Source organism: Raphanus sativus, chromosome 7, assembly GCF_000801105.2.
Source record: "Raphanus sativus cultivar WK10039 chromosome 7, ASM80110v3, whole genome shotgun sequence".
Lineage (NCBI taxonomy): Eukaryota > Viridiplantae > Streptophyta > Magnoliopsida > Brassicales > Brassicaceae > Raphanus > Raphanus sativus.
The window spans coordinates 9116405-9134241 of NC_079517.1; the positions used below are offsets into that span (position 1 = coordinate 9116405).

The following is a 17837-nucleotide window of genomic DNA, read 5'->3' on the forward strand; positions in this document are numbered from 1 at the left end:
ATTATTAAATATTTATTCTATTTTTTCTTTTCTATTTAGGTTTCCTTTTTCTTTTTTCTTCAAATAACCTATATATAAAGAAAATTTATAAATTTAAAAACGAAAATATCTTTATATATAGTGTAATTAATAATAAGGAAATTTCATAAAATAATCTTGATTTTAAAGTAAAAAAAAATAATCTTCCCTTTTTAAAAATAATATTAACAATATAACATATATTTTTAAAAGTATTAAGCATTTTATTTAAATAATTTAAATAGCATAAAATAAGATATCTTTAATGAATAAAAAAATATTTATAAACTTAAACCGAAAATAATTTTTATATATAATTTGATTTCTTAAAAAGGAAATTTTTGAAAAATAATCTTGATATTAAAATAAAGAATTAATATTCCTTTTTAGAATGTATCAATTATATTTTTAAGCAATTCTGTACCTATCATCACTTTATTTTATAATTTTATTTGTGATAATTAACATATTCCAAATTACCAAGTTTTGATAAAATTAACATAGTAATGGGCTATTTACAAATAGTCAATTCATAAATATATATACACATCTAAGATTAAAACCAAACTAATGCAATGAATACAATAAATATTATTTGGTTGAATTAGATTAGAAATAGTTATACTTGAATTTAACGAAAATATATAACACAATATACCCACAAATGAGTAACTAGACCAATCCAACTTATTTTATACAAAGTAACATTAAATAAAAATAATATATTCTCATTTGTTCTCAACATTATACTAAATAAATATGAAATTATCAAATAATACTACAAATATATTAACCAACTATTATAATTAAGATGTAACTTTGAACCGATCAACACTTTAGTTTACTTTTACTATTTTATTTTCAAAACAACATATATTAAATTATAAATAATCCTACTAAAAATATACATATACAAATCTAAGGCAAGAATCAAAATATATGAAAATAACAAAATTAATCAAAATTTTAATCGGTATAACAAAATATCTTAGTTGAATCGTAAAAAGTAAATGTTATCTATATATTCAAATAATAACCAAATAGTCGAGATATTATATATACATAATTATAATCTAATAACACAATGTTATTTAAAACAAACCATGCATATTGTTTTACAATATAAATAACAGAATAATTAATTATTTTTAAAAATATTATTAAACTATCATAATCTAAATAAAATATTATAATGTATTTACTTTATAAATATTTATACCCGTGCATGAGCACGGAAAAATCACGTAGTATATATAAAAGAAAATTACAATAAAAAGTCAAATTTCATATACCAACTTAAATTATAATTTTTTATATTTCACATTAAATTTTAAAAATATAATACATGTGATTATTTATATGATAGTGCATATAAAATACTATTAATTATATGTTTGCTCTATTTTTAAAGGAAAAAAAATAAATTGTGAATTAGAGGTAGGCGTTCGGGTACCCATTCGAGTTTGGCTCAGGTCTGTTTGGGTTTCGAGTTCCCGGGGTCAAAGATTTCAGTATCATTCAGATATTTCTAAATTTTGGTTCGGATTCGATTTGGATATTTGCGGGTTTGTTCCGGTTCGGATTACCCATTTAAATTATTTTAAAAAATCATTATATACTTTAATTTCTCAAAATATAAAAAAAAATATATTACATATAAATTTGAATAACATATGTCAGAATACCTAAACTTAACATATAAATTGGTTTCATTTAAATATTTGGAGAGGATTAATAATTATTGTAAATATTTTTGGTGTTTTGAACATACTTTAACTATTTTAGATATTTACATTTGACTATTTATATATATTATCAATTATTTAAACCAACTTAAAAGTACAATATATATTATGGATGTTTTATACACACTAAATCTAAAAAATAATATATATAAATATATGAATGTATTTCAGATATATCCAGGTATCCGAAATACTTTCAGATCAGATTTGGATTTAGTTTTCTGAATACCAAAATTTTGAATAATTTGAATATTTAATTAATTTCAATTCGGTTTGGTACTTTTTTTGGATCGAGATCGAATCGATCTTTTGGATTCGGGTTTTTAATTTGTCCAACTTTAATATTGACATGGAAAATAAATAGCAATATATCTTATAAAAAATACATCCGTGTATGTCAAAATCTAATTGTTCTTTATATACGTGGCATTTCATTTTTGCTTATCATCATCTCAATTGCATGGGTATTAAGTTGGGTTTTGTTATAAATTAGGTTATGTTCTCAATGGGCCTTTTCTTTTTTAATGGCCGACTTAAAAGAAAGAACCACACATCTTTTTTTTTTTGACCAACTAAAGAACTACAAATCTAATCGGTTTAGTCTCTGGTTTGATTTATGATTACATTTTATGACACAACACGACACAACACCAAGCAAGTAAAATTAGTTAATAGATCGGTCCTAAAACCCTAGCAGCTGTTTCGAGACTCGAGAGAGAGAGAGAGAGAGAGAGAGAGAGAGAGAGAGAGAGAGAGAGAGAGAGAGAGAGAGAGAGAGAGAGCAATGAGCATCATCGCAGGCTCCTACGAGAGATTCATATGGGGTTTCAAGCTCAAACCCACAAACCACGACGCCGACACTCAAACCCTAACCCTCTCCCCTCTCTTCTCCTACCCTTCCCACATCTCCTCCATCACCACCGTCGCTTGCTCCGGTCCCGCCGCCGCTTCCGGCGGCTCCGACGACACGATCCACCTCTACGACCTCCCTTCCGCCTCCTCCCTCGGCTCTCTCCTCGACCACAACCACGCCGCTTCCATCACCGCCCTCTCCTTCTACACCCCCTCCTCCCTCTCCTTCCCTCGCAATCTCATCTCCGCCGCCGCCGACGGCTCCGTCGCCATCTTCGACACGGACCCTTTCGTCCTCCTCAAGTCCTTTCGTCCTCACAAGAAGGCCGTCAACGATCTATCGATTCACCCTTCCGGGAAGCTCGCCTTGGCTGTGTACCGTGACGAGTGCTTTGCGATGTTGAACCTCGTGAGAGGGAAGAGGAGTTTTTGTTGTAGGTTGGGGCACGAGGCGAGTCTTGTCAAGTTTGATCCGAGTGGGGAGAGGTTCTTCATGGTGGTGAATAGTAAAGTTGGTGTTCATCAGTCTGAGGATGCTAAGCTTCTTCTCGAGCTTGATAATGGTAGCCGTAAGCGTATACTCTGTGCTTCTCCTGGAGATGTGAGATTCTCTCTGTCTCTATATTAACTTGTGTCTGAGAATTTGTACATGTCTTAAAGTAAAGTAAGTAACTTTGAGATTCTTAGCTGAAAAAAGATCTCATTTTTATGTGGTTTGCTTGATTTGGAACAGAGTGGGACTCTGTTTACAGCTGGTGAGGATCGGGCTATAACAGCTTGGGACACAAATAGCGGGAAGCTTGCTTATTCCATACAAGACGCTCACCCAGCTCGTATCAAGGGTGTTGTCACGCTTACAAGGAATGAAAGTGACGGTTCATCGGAAGATCCGTACTTGGTTGCTTCTGCATCTTCTGATGGGATCATACGTGTTTGGGACATGCGAATGGCTGCTAAAGAGAGTGCAAAACCATTAGCCGAGACAAACACTAAATCGAGGCTTACTTGTCTTGCCGGGTCAGCTCTTAAATGTGAGTTTATATTTCATTTCATTTAAAGATACAAAGACAAGAAAGGAAACTTGTGACTAATGATTTCTTCATCTTTGTTTGTTTGATTTAGCTATGAGACGGCCACAGATTGGAAATCGAAAGCCTCAGAAGCTAGAAGAAGAGCCCAACTCAGAATGAGAGCTGCTTATTGACGACGACTAGTGGAAAGCTTTTGAGCTGACAATTTTCTTTTATAAGTTTTTGTAGAATAATGATCCACTATGTCCTTGTCGAATTACAATTAAACAATTTTGTGAAACCCTTAATGATCCACTATTTATAATTCACATGAGTTATGGCATTATGTGAATCATATTTATTACAAAGTAATCACTAGTTTATTCAAACTGCATTGAGCCAAAACGTTGTACAGTAAAGCAGAATCAAAGTATGTTTTCAAAAAAAGAAAAAAAAGAAGAAGAGCGTCACACCGTTTGTGAATGCATTGACACTTGAAGAGTGCTATGCTCAAAATGCCAATGGAAACAAACAACATGGGCTCAATACTGAGTAGTGTTGTTTGGGATCTTGCCTTGTTTCAACTGAGAAAGAGCATATTCACCGGTACGGATGAGATCAGCAACGTTGTGTTTAGAAACCTCCTCGGAGCCAAACAAGAAAATGGTCTTAACCTCAGCTTTCTTGGCGAGTCTCGACGCGTAACTAAGCTGCAGCTTCGGCGAGTTAATGCTCCTCAGTAACTGGCGATACAAGGAAAGAACTTTTCCTCTGTTCTTTGCAGCCTCTTCTGCTGTTAACCATATCAGGCTCGTCATGACAAAAGTTGGAACACAATATTTGTCCCTGCAAGAGGAAATGTTCATTGAGTAATTTCGTCGAGCACCTGTTTTGCAAGAACTAAACACCACAGAGATGATACATCCCCCAAGCAATTACATAGCTAAATTCAACAGAAACTAAATGAAAATTCGATACTCTGACTTGCCTTCACAGCTGGGAGAGAGTTTCACCGGACGGCGCGGCGAGCGAGCAGGGGAGCCAAATCAACAATCACCGACAGAGACGGCAAATCCCTAATTTAATGGTTTTGAGTTTCTTTTTTTCACACTGTTCCGATTTATTTTTACTTCTCGTAAACCAACTCTCAGCTCGGTTTAAACCACCGAATAATCTGATTAAATCAGATACAATTTCGGTTCTCCTAAACCAGCTCCCAATTTTTGCCTAACCGTCTTCAATCTCTGGTTTAATTAGCCATCTCTAAACCGCCGAGTTATGTGCTTAAACCAGATAAAGTAGATCAGAACCAAAAATCAACATTGAATTTGAAAATTTTATCTAAGAAGATTATATTAATTTAATAAAGGTTTGAAAGAATTTTTTTTTTACATATTGAAGAAAATGGAAAATCCTATTGCGGCTAGAAACAGAACACAAAAAAAAGAAAGTTTGAAGAGACTTGAGTATCAAGTAAGTAAACGAGTAGAGAAACAACAGAACGAGACCAAATCTATCAGGAGTTAGGTTTTTAGATGCGCTCTCTATATATATAAACACATAAGATCGCATTCTCTAACACTTTTTGTTTGCTTACAAACCCTATTTCTTCAGTCGAGAGAGAGAGGTCAAAGATTAAGCACACAAAAAGAACGAGAGATAAGGATGGAGAAGCAAGAGTTCTTGGAACTGTTTGAGGTAGCAACTAAAGCTGCAAAGTCTGCTGCGAGAGGAGACAGTGAGAGTTCTTCTCCGGCGGTCTCAAGGTGTGTCGACGCTATGGTTCGTTTGAGAGAAGCTCCACAGTCCCTTGCTTGCGAGTTGGTCAAATACCCTCAAATTGGAAAGAGTCACGTCCTTTTGATGGATCACAAGAACCCTACAATCCAATCCGAGGCAACGCTTCTTTACTCTCTCTGGACCGGATATCTCTACGTCACGGGAAAGAAACAGAACTCACGTTCTCATAAAGGGAAACAGAGCCAACGTCGTGATGGAGTTCACAAGAAGAAGCTTGTGGAGGAGATGAAGATTTCGACAACGGGAGATTCTAACCGAGACAGAGTGCGTGGGATTCTTCACAAGTCCTTGTCTAGAGTAGCTAACGAGGTGGTGGTTGTTGAGATGAAGGAACGAGTGGTTTCTTGCGATTCTTGGAGCGTGGCTGCGTCGGTTGAATCTGCCATGTATGAGAAATTAGGTTGTTTCGAGGGGACTCAAAAAGCAAAGTACAGATCCATTCTTTTCAATATGGGAGACAGCAGTAATCCAGATCTCAGGAGGAAAGTGCTACTCGGTGAGATCAGTGGAGAAAGACTGGTGACTATGAAGAAAGAAGAGATGGCTAGCAACAAGTTTCAGATGAAAGTTCTAAAAATAAAAGAGAAAGCAAGAGATAAGGAAGAGAATCGAGTAAAGAGTATGATGATCTTTCAGTCAGGCAATATGATCATGACTTTAAAGTTCTAGCGTTGCCAAGTTTAATTTGCAACTCTTGTCTTGTTTCATTTGCTAGAAAACAAAGTACATATATCTTCTCAGTCTTATTACATAATTTGATTCAGTGTTTGATTTTCATTACTATGTTGGTGCCAAGCTAATGTTTCCACAAATTTACCAAAAAATATATAAACGTTTGTCCGCCAATTATATACTAAATTTCTGATAGAACTCAAGTATATTTCTATCAAGAACAGAGGATTACAGAGGAAAGTACAAGAAAAGTTATCTTCCTCTCCAAGGAAGCAAGCCTAAGCCACTAGCGCACCGCTAACCCGATTGTGATTGATCCGCGCGTCCGTGTGAGAATATTTTAAAACTGTTGTTCAAATTTTTAATAGATTATTGATTGTATATATTTTAACTACTATCAATATTTAATAAATGTTTAATATAATTTTATAGTTTATATGAACAATTTGTCTCTTACAGAAAATTGAAATTTGTTTCGATTGTTATTTACTAAACTATATTAGATCAAATAGGCCAATTGCTTTATTATTTTAAATTATATATACATTTTGAGGTTTTTTTATCAATCCATTGTAACAATTATGATATACTAAACCCACCTAATCATACAATTATTGTAAATGGGTAATTATGATATAACAGTAACAAATATGGGCTAACATGATTAATAAAAATTGTGTAAGGTTTGATAAGTAAACATATCGTTTCCAAGAAAATGATTAGTTCCTTATAAATAGGTATGTGAAATATTGGTTTAAATTTAATTGGCATTTATGATTAAATCCACACATTCCTATTTGTTTGATAGTATATAGAGAAAGAATATTCCAAAAATTAGTTAAGTGTAGATTTTGATTTTTTCTAAAAAAATATAGATATTGTATTAACTAATGTGTTTGCTTAAATATAGATATTGTATTAACTATATGATATCTATATTTTTTCTATATCATATAGCATGGCATCGCACATATCCCTTTCTTATTAAAAAAGAAACAAAATAAAAAATTAACCTTTAAAGTATAATACAAGCATACCATTTGCTTATGTGTCAACTTGAGAGTTTTTTTCAGCCTCATTTTATATCAACCCTTTCTTATCTAGATTATTTACAATACATTGTCATTGGTAACACTATTAAATAATTACATTAATATTTGAAACCTATGGTTTTCTATTCTTCGTGGGCTTTTCGAAAAAGAACATTGACAACAAAATATTTTACTCAGTTATTCAATGCAAAGATATTGAGTGGGAGTTATATCAAATTTTCTTAATTACTAAGAATTTCTAAATTTAAGAGACTTTTTTGTCAATCACGCATTCATTTATATTTTTTAGTGTCAATCACGTGCTCATTGTCATGGAGTTACTATATTACCGGAATTAGTATAGGAAAGTTTTTAAAGTTAAACTATATAACTTATATTAACAAAGATTCTCCTCAATATTTATAAAGTTATGGTCTTATATACACACTTTTCTCTGTATTATATAAATTTATGCATGGTCGGATATGATTTAATTTTGTTTATAACTTTTTATACATGGGTTTTTAATGGGACACCGACCAAAAATGTTTAACAGAGTACATGTTCTAATTTTCGATTTACAATAACCCAAATTTATACCGATCAAATTATGATCCTAAAAGAATATTTTCAGTAAATTAATTTTGGTCAAACACACGTATTACAAGAGATAGAAGAATACTTATTACTTTTTTCCATGTATGTTTTTATCGTCAACTTATTAGTTTGTGTATTATTAATTTTCTATATATTAAAAAAGAAATATTTGAAAAATAGTAACTTCAATTTTGTATTACAAGAGATAGAAGAATACTTTTACTTTTTCTATGTATGTTTTTAGGGAAAATTCTATAAACATACCCGAACTAAATTTTGTTAAGCTTTTTAATACCCAAACTTTTTCACTACCCAATTTAATACCCCAACTAATTATTTTGCTCATTTTAATATCCAAACTTTTAAAACTGTGCCCACTTTAATACCCGAACTTTATTTATTTTAATAAAAATACCAATAAGTTTCAAATAAAATTTTAAAAAATCTCTAAAATTTACAAAATAAACTCAGAAAATTCTAAATTTTTTTGGTGTTTGAGAAATAAAAATAACTAAATAGTGTAAAATATTAAATTTTGTAATAAAATTTCTAAGGTTTAAATATTGTATTTAGTTTGTTTTCTGAAATAAAAAACAAAATTTATTTTTATCATTCAAATTCATTTATTTTTTTGAAAAAATAAATTTTCCATGGTTTATCTACCTTCTTTTCTAAATCTTAAAATAAAATTAGAATTTTTAATATTTTTTCTTAGATTTTGAGATTTTATTACGTTTTGTTTGAAACTTATTAGTATTTTTATTTAAATAAATAAAGTTTGGGTATTAAAAAGGGTACAATGTTAAAAGTTTGAGTATTAAAATGAGCAAAATAATTAGTTGGGGTATTAAACTGGGTAGTGAAAAAGTTTGGGTATTAAAAAGCTTAACAAATTTAGTTCGGTATTTTTATGGAATTTTCCCATGTTTTTATCGTCAACTTATTAGTTTGTGTATTATTAATCCCCTATATATTGAAGAAAAAACATTTGAGAAATAGTAACCTCAATTTTGTACTAATTAAAAAAAATCCCTTGCTTATATGGTAATCAATTAGATATTCAATGTTACTATGTGTCATCATTACATTCAAATTGAAAAACATGATGTTCCAATTTAAAAAATCATTAATTATTAATATAAAATTTTTCTCCATTTATTTCTAAATAGAACATACGAATTACCTAATCTGATCGAATAGATATGCTAATTAATGATTTTAAATAATAAAGATTTGACAATAATTTATACATCCTCTATCATTTTGTTTTATATTTATAATATTAAAATAAATTAGACAATCAAATTAAACAAATAATGAAAATTTTGATTTTTCTATATATGTTATATTTTGAATTTTTAAAATGAATATAAATTAATAAATTTTTAAAAAATCTCACTTTGAAAATTTGTGATCAATGGTTTAATTCCTTATATATTAATCGAGGAAAGATACAAAAATTGTTATCATATATTTATTATTCATAATCATTAATTATTCTTAGAAAAATAGATGGGTACATCTTAATTTATATTATATTTTTTTATCAAAGTAACTATCAAATTGATAAATAGTGTACAAAATAAAATTCTCCCACTTTCCTTAAATAGAAACTATGGAACTACATATAATATAAATTAAAAAAAATCACATTAACCAATTTCTTAATTTGTCTAATTTTATATTACTAAAAGAAATTAAAAAATCACATTAACCATATAATATAAATTAAAAAATCACATTAACCAATTTCTTAATTTGTTTTGTTATAACAAAATAAAAATTATCATAAAATTGTATTAATATAGATTTTTATTTAATAAATATTCAAATTAAATAATATATATATTCAGCTAGCAACTTAGAGTAAGAAAATTGGCTGCATCAATTTAGTCGTCCAGTTGAAACCGTTCAAAACTATGTGAAAAACTAAGGTCAAAGTAATTCGATTTTGAAAAAAATACTAAGCTGCTGGTTCTAAAATTATTAAAATAGTTCTTAGTGATGTTATAGTAAAGTATTAATTGTAGAACCTGTTTTTGTAATAAAAGTTCACTTCATGGCTACATTACGGTTTTTATAGGTATAGACAAGTTGATAATTTTTTTTAAGCTTAAATCCATCGGACTCATCATAAATTAAATAGATTTCGTTCCATAATTACAATTACAAATGTTCGGCCCAAAATATAAATGACTATATTAAAATACATAATTGTATGCATATTAAAAAAAATCAAATAAATATACATATTTAGTTTGTCAATACTATATATTTTCAATATATAAGTTCACCCTGCGCAAAAGCGCAGGTATTATCATAGTATTCATATAAACCTCTAAGCATACCTAAGTTAGTGAATACGAAATCTGGTCTAGCTCCTCTTCATAAGATAATATGAAGCAAACATATCAATACATCATAATAAAGAAATAGAAAATAAAAGATCACTTGGGTGCAAAGCAAAGGGATTACGGTTTCTTGAGAGAAACTCATCCAAATGGTGGAATCAATGAGTGCATCACACAAAAAAATAAAGATGAGTGCATTATGCTGGATTCATCATTAATAATCTTGGTGTAAAACTTATAATAGATCACTCCAAATCATCATTAAACCTAGAGATCCATATGCTCACTTTTATATATAGTTTATCATGTTTAATATATATAGGCTATATAGCATTTCTGATGTTCACGCCGTACCGAGACGATATATGTATGGTAGCACGTGAGGGTAGTTTGTTGGTCTATTCTACAAATCGAACTACTGCATGACAGAAACATATATGATGTACCGTATAGTTGATACCTACAATTGCGTATACTGGTCGGGAAAGGTATCCATACCAAAAATGATAAATGACCGTATTAATCTAGTTCAATTTTGGTTTTATATTAGTTTGAAAGTCTGATCTACTTTGAATTCAGACAGTAAATTAACGTCATTTTATTGCAAGATATAATAGGATTACAAATATTTTTTTGGAATTTGATTAGATGTATTACATGATTTAATCTCATTTTGCAAGTTGTCTCTCATAACTAACTAAAACAAATTAAGATCATACTTCAAGAAACAATAAAATAAATTAAGATCATGGATTCCTTGCTTTCATTTGCTTCTAAGCATGTTTTAATGATTGGAAGGTGAGATTTACAACACAGCCCAAATTATATACTATAAGTTGATTATGTCAATTACTGAAAAGCTCCTTTTAATCTATTTGATTACAGGAATAAGGATTTTGTGAAAACGCATTTAGTTGATCGCAAAGTTGAAATAATCAGAAAAAGCTTTTAACTCTGTAAGTACAATAACAAAAGGTCCAATATAATATTCGAGACTTTAAAGAGACTACAAACACGTGCCATAGACATGGGATTTGGCTCGGCGGCAACGTGAGGGACCAGAACAGTCCCCAAGGAGTTACTGATACGATTATGCTCCGTAGCTCTTTGATTTGTTCTTGATCCCAATACTTAATCCATCTGTTAAATATCCTTAACCTACACTTGCCTTTCGTGTTTGTGAGGACCACTACGACATTTGTATTCTCTCTCTTTATAGTTAAGTAAATCAATCAGTGACAATTAATTCCACATGCCATACTTCTTTTAAACCTTTTTTTCAGTTGTCTTCAAGTCACAACTATACTAACATTCAGTCAGTATAAAATGATAAACCTTTTCTGTTTTTTTTCAGTAACTTTTATCAATCGAATAACTTTGACACAATAGTACATGTTATGGAGTTTCAAAAAAGTGAAAGCATTAATTTGTTTTAGAATATGAACAATCTAAACACACACCACCGAACTTTGAATACATTACACACCGCAGTAATATTAGTAGTAAGATACAAGTTTTCGATCTTAATTCTGCTACATAAAATAGGTGATATGAATTGATATAATGTTGTTGAAATAGTTGATTATTAAATATTGATTACAATAAAGACAAAAAGGGTATAACTAACATAAATAAATACCCTTACACGACCAACCAATCTCTTCCTTCAACCATCTGTCTTAAACTCTCTCCTTCCCTTCACTCTCCGTTCAATTAACTCCTTTCTGAGAGTAAAGCAAAAAAAAATGATCATTGTCTCTCTTCTCCTCCACCTTCTCATCAACTCCTCTCCTTCCCTATCTCTCTCCCCCGACGGCCTCGCCCTACTCTCCCTCAAATCCGCCGTCGACCAATCCTCCTCCTCCTCCGCCTTCTCCGACTGGAACGACTCCGACTCCGACCCCTGCCGCTGGACCGGAATCTCCTGTATGAACATCTCCTCCTCCTCGCGCGTCGTCGGAATCTCCCTCGCCGGAAAACACCTCCGCGGCTACATCCCCTCGGAGCTCGGCTCTTTAATCTACCTCCGCCGTCTCAACCTCCACGACAACTCCCTCTCCGGCTCGATCCCCACTCAGCTCTTCAACGCCACGGCGCTCCACAGCCTCTTCCTCTACGGCAACAACCTCTCCGGCTCCCTCCCTCCGTCGATCTGCACCCTCCCGAGGCTCCAGAACCTCGACTTGTCGAGAAACTCCCTCTCCGGACCTCTCTCTCCCGATCTCGGAGACTGCAAACAGCTCCAGAGGCTGATCCTCGCCGGTAACGAATTCTCCGGCGAAATTCCGGGAGAAATCTGGCCGGAGATGAAGAGTCTCGCGCAGCTCGATCTCTCTTCTAACCGGTTCGCCGGTTCGATCCCTAGAGAGCTCGGAGAGCTCAAATCTATCTCCGGTACGCTCAATCTCTCGTTTAACCAGTTAACCGGAGAGATCCCTAATTCGCTAGGGAACCTACCGGTCACCGTCTCTCTCGATCTCAGGAATAATAACTTAACCGGAGAAATCCCTCAGACCGGGTCCTTCTCAAACCAAGGACCAACCGCTTTCCTCAACAACCCGAAACTCTGCGGGTTCCCTCTCCAGAAGTCGTGTAAGAACGGTGACAAGACCTCTCCGGAGAGTAAAAAGTCAACGGGGGATAATAGGGATTCAAGAAAAGGGCTGAGCACGGGATTGATCGTGCTGATCTCGGTGGCTGATGCTGCTAGTGTAGCCCTAATAGGGCTGGTGATAGTTTACTTGTACTGGAAGAAAAAAGACTCTGAAGGAGGGTGTAGCTGCACAGGGAACGAGAAACTCGGTGGCGAGAAAGGGAAAACTTGCTGCTGCGTCGGTGGGTTTCCTAAGGAAGAGGATTCGGAAGCGGAGGATAATAACGAGAGGGGGGGAGAGGGTAGAGGAGAAGGAGAGCTTGTGGCGATAGATAAAGGGTTCTCCTTTGAGCTAGACGAGCTTCTGAGAGCTTCTGCTTATGTTCTTGGGAAGAGTGGGTTGGGGATAGTGTATAAAGTGGTGCTCGGGAACGGAGTTCCGGTGGCGGTACGGCGGCTTGGAGAAGGAGGAGAACAGAGGTATAAAGAGTTTGTGACGGAGGTTCAAGCGATGGGGAAGGTGAAGCATCCTAATGTGGTGAAGCTGAGAGCTTATTATTGGGCTCCTGATGAGAAGCTATTGATCAGTGACTTCGTTAACAACGGCAGCTTAGCTGATGCACTTAGAGGTAAACACTACTAAAAGTAAAAAAATTAGGTTGACTTTGTCAACGCTTTTTTTTTATATGTTGACGTCAGATTGAGGTTAGATGTGATGACATAGTTTTGCTTGGTAGGGTCAACATCTGGTTGAGTGGTTAAGATCCCATCTAACTAATACTTTAAAAGCTTACACACTCGAATATTCTATTATTATTTTGTTTTGTTTTTGTCTATACAAACACTTCAATATTCTATTCAAACAATGATCAGCTTGCTGTTTTTTTTGTTTATAAATTGATCCTAGGTTTCTTTCTTTTTCAGACATCTTTTGTTTTTCGTGAATAGTGTAGTTTGAGTTACAAGTGAAACAAACATTCCTTGTGGTATAATTTACTGTGGTAGAGCAGTGAAGAAGTAATTAGTAAAAGGGGCAAGAAAAACAATGATGAGATATTTACAGTGGGAGTAGGAGAGAGAGATGACTTGTAGATTAAGAGTAATGATGATTCTACAAACCTACCTCGCTGGATCCTCTAGTTGACCCGTCTTTTTCTCATCGCAGTTTACTTTATTATTTGCATTTTTTTATTAAAAGTTTACTTTGGTAAATAGGGAGGAATGGTCAACCATCACCTAGCCTAACATGGTCAACGCGACTAAAGATCGCAAAAGGAGCGGCACGTGGGCTAGCGTATCTACACGAATGCAGCCCAAGAAAGTTAGTACACGGCGACGTCAAACCATCCAACATCCTTCTAGACTCTTCCTTCACTCCTTACATCTCCGACTTCGGTCTCACGCGTCTCATCACCATCACCGCGCCTTCCGGTGAACCATCCTCCTCCTCCGGGGCCGCCAGCGGTTTCTTAGGCGGAGCTCTCCCTTACACTTCTATCAAACCGTCGGATAGATCCAACGGCTACAAAGCTCCCGAGGCTCGTCTCCCTGGAAGCAAGCCTGCACAGAAATGGGACGTGTACTCGTTCGGTGTTGTCCTTATGGAGCTTCTTACGGGGAAGTCGCCTGATTCGTCGCCGCTAAGCTCGTCCTCGTCGTCCACGGTGGTCGCTGAGGTGACGGATTTGGTGAAGTGGGTGAGGAAAGGGTTTGAAGAGGAGACTCCGTTGTCGGATATGGTTGATCCAATGTTGCTTCAAGAAGTTCACGCCAAGCAGCAGGTCTTGTCCGTTTTTCATCTTGCTCTTGCTTGTACTGAAGGTGACCCTGAAGTTCGTCCACGTATGAAGAACGTGTCTGAGAACATTGACAAAATATGATTCAGTTATTAATCATATTCTTTTTTTTTTGTTTTTGTTTGGGTCCATTTTTTTTGTTTTATATCTCCTATAGTTCTTAATTTTACACGAGATCCCATAACTCACTCCAGAGTCTAGGGACCAGTCGGCAATCTGTGTTTATTTTCTCTCTTTGTTGAATAATTATTAATTGAAATGAAGATTTAATCAAATGGTTTATACTTATTAGAAATGTCGCAAATAAATAAAAATATCAAAATGTTTCAAAACAACACATTTTACAACTGAAGAAGAATGTGTAACCCTTCCGCATCTCTTGTTGTCTACAAGATGGATGCTTTTGCTACAATCTCTAGTCAGGAAAACAGAGCCATGGCACAGAACATTTCTCTTAGATTGACAGCAAAAACAGTGGCATCTGCAGTAAAACTTTCGCTTAAGCTTTTCAGTGTCCCATAGAAAGGAAACAAAATCTTGCAGTTGCAGCACATTCTGCATATGCAACTTAATAAGATCAGAGTGTTTGAATATAGAAAGTTAATAAGATCATCACACTAACAAGGGGTTTGTGGAGAGATATCTCTTATCCAGTTGAAGAAATAAGTTTTTAGAGAGATATAACTCCAAGATTTATTAGATTTCAAGCTTACTGTAAAAGATGATTCCGGTAAATTTAAATCTAAGCAATTACAATTGGAACATTATATTTATACTATGCAAATAGGATGGTTGCAAAATTACAACTTAATATGAGAGACTCAATTGACAAAATAGCGAGACAGAAAGATAATAAAAGTGTTTGGCAATAGTCAACAACTATCCTGGTCTTGAAGCAAGAGAGAGAGACCTAAGAGAACATCATTGTTGGATAGCCAGAAGAAGATTGCGTGTGATTGTATGGAATCATCCCCTCTTGTGTCTGCATAAACTGATGATCAAACTGCTGATGAAACATTGAGGTTTGAGTGTGCATCATAGGATGAGGAGCAATGGGAAGATCAAATTTGTTGTCTTGTTCCCCAAGTAACAGATCCAAGTAATTAGTACCATAATCTTGATTACACGGAATCACCGGTTGCTCAAAGCTAGGAGGAAGAGCAGAGGAGTTAGCCAACTGGGTGAAAGTGCCATTGTCATGGTTATACAACAAGATTGAGAAGTTGCTCGGATGATTCAACGACGAGGTGGGTAGATCAGCCGGGCTCTCGGTGGTACTCAGATGATTCATCAAGATTGGTTGACATTGATCCGCATTGATTAGCGAGGGATCATCAGAACCTAGATCATCAACCAACTCGGTGATCTTTTCTTGGAATAACCCTAAGCGACTCCGCAAGGAATCCTCAAAGATGAACACTTTCTTGGAGAATTTATTGTCGTTGGCTTTGAGAGATGCCTTCTTCTCGTCCATCATCTTCTTGTTTAGAAACCGCGACAGGTTGGTGCTTTTCTTGTTTCTTTCTTTCTCGCTTAACCTGCTGAACCGCTCGGCCGTGGCCTTGACCCGGGCTTCGTCGTTCTCTGGCCACGTATTCACGAGGTTCCCTTCGCGGTCGTAGCAGATGACGCACAAATCGACGCCGCACAGCTCCGAGAGTTCGTACGCTTTCTTGAGAACAGTCTTGGCTCGTGCCTTGAAGAATGTATCTTTTCTCACCGACAGTTTGGACCTGCAGATCTTTCTCGTCGTCGTAGTCGTCATTGTGGGCGAAGAAAAAATCACTTTTCTCAGGAGATTATTTTCGTGGGTGGGTTGTATAGAAGTAATGAAGTATCAATCAGATATATAATAAAAAAAAGGAAAACTCTTTACGGTCAAAAAAATGAGAAGGGAAAAGGGAAACTTTGGTGAGACGGCTTGGTTAGCAAGTAATTAATAAGTGTAGTAGAGATAGTGAGTGAGATAACAACACAACACAACAAAAAAAATTATATCCAATCAGGAGTCGGTTTTAGATTCTTTCTCTTTCTTTATAAGTTCACAGTCGATTTTAGATTCTTTCTATCTCTTTATATAAAGATCACAGCTCTCTAACAATATTTCCAATTACTCTTCACTTTGTCGTTACTTCCAAACCCTAATTTTTTTTGTTGTTGAGTCGAGAGAGAAAGAGAGAATGATGCAGAAGCAAGAGTTCTTGGAACTGTTCGAGGCAGCAATTCTAGCTGCAAAGTCTGCTGCGAGAGGAGACGGTGAGGGTTCTTCTCCAGCGGTCTCGAGATGTGTCGACGCTATGATTCGTTTGAGAGAAGCTCCAGAGTCTCTTGCTTGCGAGTTGGTCATGGATCGCAGATACCCTCAGATGGGAAAGAGTCACGGACTTTTCATTGATCATGAAAACCCTAGGATCCAATCCGAGGCCAAGCTTCTTTACACTCTCTGGATGAGATATCTCTACGCTACCGGCAGGAAACAGAGCCCACGACCTCGACCCATGGTGAAAAAGAATAAGAAGTGTGTTGAGATGAAGATTTCGACAACTACGGGGGAGTCATCTAACCGAGAGAAAGTGCGTGAGATTCTTGCAAAATCTTTGTCTAAAGTGGCTAACGAGGTTGTTGGGATGAAGGAACGAGTGGTTTCTTGCGATTCTTGGAGTGTAGCTGCGTCGGTTGAATCTGCAATGTTTGAGAGACTAGGTTCTTTCGAGGGTCCCCAAAAAGCAAAGTACAGATCGTTTCTTTTCAACATGGGAGACAGCAGCAATCCAGATCTCAGGAGGAAAGTGCTGTTCGGCGAGATCAGTGGAGAGAGGTTGGTGACGATGAAGAAAGAAGAGATGGCAAGCAACAAGATTCAGATGGAAGTTCAAAAAATCAAAGAGAGAGCTAGAGATAAGGAAGAGAATCGAATGAAGAGCATGATGATGTTTCAGTCAGGCAGTATGATCATGACTTAAGCAGAATTGTATAGATTCTCTCAGTTTATTAACTTGTCTCGGTAGTCTGTTAATGTAAACAACACTTTGCGTGAGATGCATAAAGTTTAATCTGTAACTCTTTGTACTTGTTTCATTGTTAAATACAAACATTTGTTCTCAGTTTTCTAACATAACTGATCCAATTACTGATCGTATTGCCATTGTGAGGTTCTTGTGTTTTTCAAAAAGACTCCCATGGCAAGAGAAGGTTTCCACAAAGGTATTTTGATAATTATACTAAACAATGTAAAAACAGTTGAGGGAAGTTTGATACAACAAGATCATCTCAAAAATGTTTGTTGCTAGATTTAACTTGGTCATCCTAATCTGCCTCAGTTAAAGGAAGTTTGATATCAACTCCAATATTCTCAGGTTCAAAACTATTACA

General features: G+C 34.8%; 6 protein-coding genes across 6 annotated transcripts; 4 read left to right on the forward strand and 2 right to left on the reverse strand.

Moving 5' to 3' along the window:
• The first annotated feature begins 2466 nt into the window (after positions 1–2466).
• On the forward strand, positions 2467–3968 carry LOC130494401 (uncharacterized). Its single transcript, XM_018591150.2, has 3 exons — positions 2467–3216; positions 3349–3646; positions 3738–3968. Exons 1-3 carry the CDS (start codon positions 2548–2550, stop codon positions 3803–3805), a joined length of 1035 nt encoding a protein of 344 aa, XP_018446652.1. The 5' UTR covers positions 2467–2547; the 3' UTR covers positions 3806–3968.
• Positions 3969–4001: 33 nt separating this feature from the next.
• Positions 4002–4746, reverse strand: LOC108818249 (uncharacterized). Its single transcript, XM_018591153.2, has 2 exons — positions 4614–4746; positions 4002–4471 (listed from the first exon to the last, which is right to left on the reverse strand). Exon 2 carries the CDS (start codon positions 4441–4443, stop codon positions 4168–4170), a length of 276 nt encoding a protein of 91 aa, XP_018446655.1. The 5' UTR covers positions 4444–4471; positions 4614–4746; the 3' UTR covers positions 4002–4167.
• A 520-nt stretch (positions 4747–5266) lies between these two features.
• Positions 5267–6210, forward strand: LOC108815054 (uncharacterized). Its single transcript, XM_018587713.2, has one exon. It carries the CDS (start codon positions 5291–5293, stop codon positions 6092–6094), a length of 804 nt encoding a protein of 267 aa, XP_018443215.1. The 5' UTR covers positions 5267–5290; the 3' UTR covers positions 6095–6210.
• Positions 6211–11759: 5549 nt separating this feature from the next.
• LOC130497934 (receptor protein kinase-like protein ZAR1) lies at positions 11760–14740 on the forward strand. The gene is made up of 2 exons (XM_056991189.1): positions 11760–13298; positions 13885–14740. The coding sequence occupies exons 1-2, from the start codon at positions 11822–11824 to the stop codon at positions 14547–14549; spliced, it is 2142 nt and encodes a 713-aa protein (XP_056847169.1). The 5' UTR covers positions 11760–11821; the 3' UTR covers positions 14550–14740.
• A 535-nt stretch (positions 14741–15275) lies between these two features.
• On the reverse strand, positions 15276–16317 carry LOC108815314 (agamous-like MADS-box protein AGL93). Its single transcript, XM_018587955.2, has one exon. The coding sequence runs from the start codon at positions 16228–16230 to the stop codon at positions 15376–15378; it is 855 nt and encodes a 284-aa protein (XP_018443457.1). The 5' UTR covers positions 16231–16317; the 3' UTR covers positions 15276–15375.
• A 207-nt stretch (positions 16318–16524) lies between these two features.
• Positions 16525–17522, forward strand: LOC108816833 (transcription elongation factor TFIIS-like). The gene has a single exon (XM_018589394.2). It carries the CDS (start codon positions 16646–16648, stop codon positions 17426–17428), a length of 783 nt encoding a protein of 260 aa, XP_018444896.2. The 5' UTR covers positions 16525–16645; the 3' UTR covers positions 17429–17522.
• Positions 17523–17837: the final 315 nt, after the last annotated feature.

Bases quoted from the DNA above. Each gene is read 5' to 3' on its own strand.
- LOC108818249 (XM_018591153.2), bottom strand. From the start codon at position 4,443: ATGACGAGCCTGATATGGTTAACAGCAGAAGAGGCTGCAAAGAACAGA.
- LOC108815314 (XM_018587955.2), bottom strand. From the start codon at position 16,230: ATGACGACTACGACGACGAGAAAGATCTGCAGGTCCAAACTGTCGGTG.
- LOC108815054 (XM_018587713.2), top strand. From the start codon at position 5,291: ATGGAGAAGCAAGAGTTCTTGGAACTGTTTGAGGTAGCAACTAAAGCT.
- LOC130497934 (XM_056991189.1), top strand. From the start codon at position 11,822: ATGATCATTGTCTCTCTTCTCCTCCACCTTCTCATCAACTCCTCTCCT. The intron at 13,299-13,884 runs GTAAACACTACT...TTTGGTAAATAG, and splicing joins CTTAGCTGATGCACTTAGAG to GGAGGAATGGTCAACCATCA.
- LOC108816833 (XM_018589394.2), top strand. From the start codon at position 16,646: ATGATGCAGAAGCAAGAGTTCTTGGAACTGTTCGAGGCAGCAATTCTA.
- LOC130494401 (XM_018591150.2), top strand. From the start codon at position 2,548: ATGAGCATCATCGCAGGCTCCTACGAGAGATTCATATGGGGTTTCAAG. The intron at 3,217-3,348 runs GTGAGATTCTCT...GATTTGGAACAG, and splicing joins TCTGTGCTTCTCCTGGAGAT to AGTGGGACTCTGTTTACAGC. The intron at 3,647-3,737 runs GTGAGTTTATAT...TGTTTGATTTAG, and splicing joins TGCCGGGTCAGCTCTTAAAT to CTATGAGACGGCCACAGATT.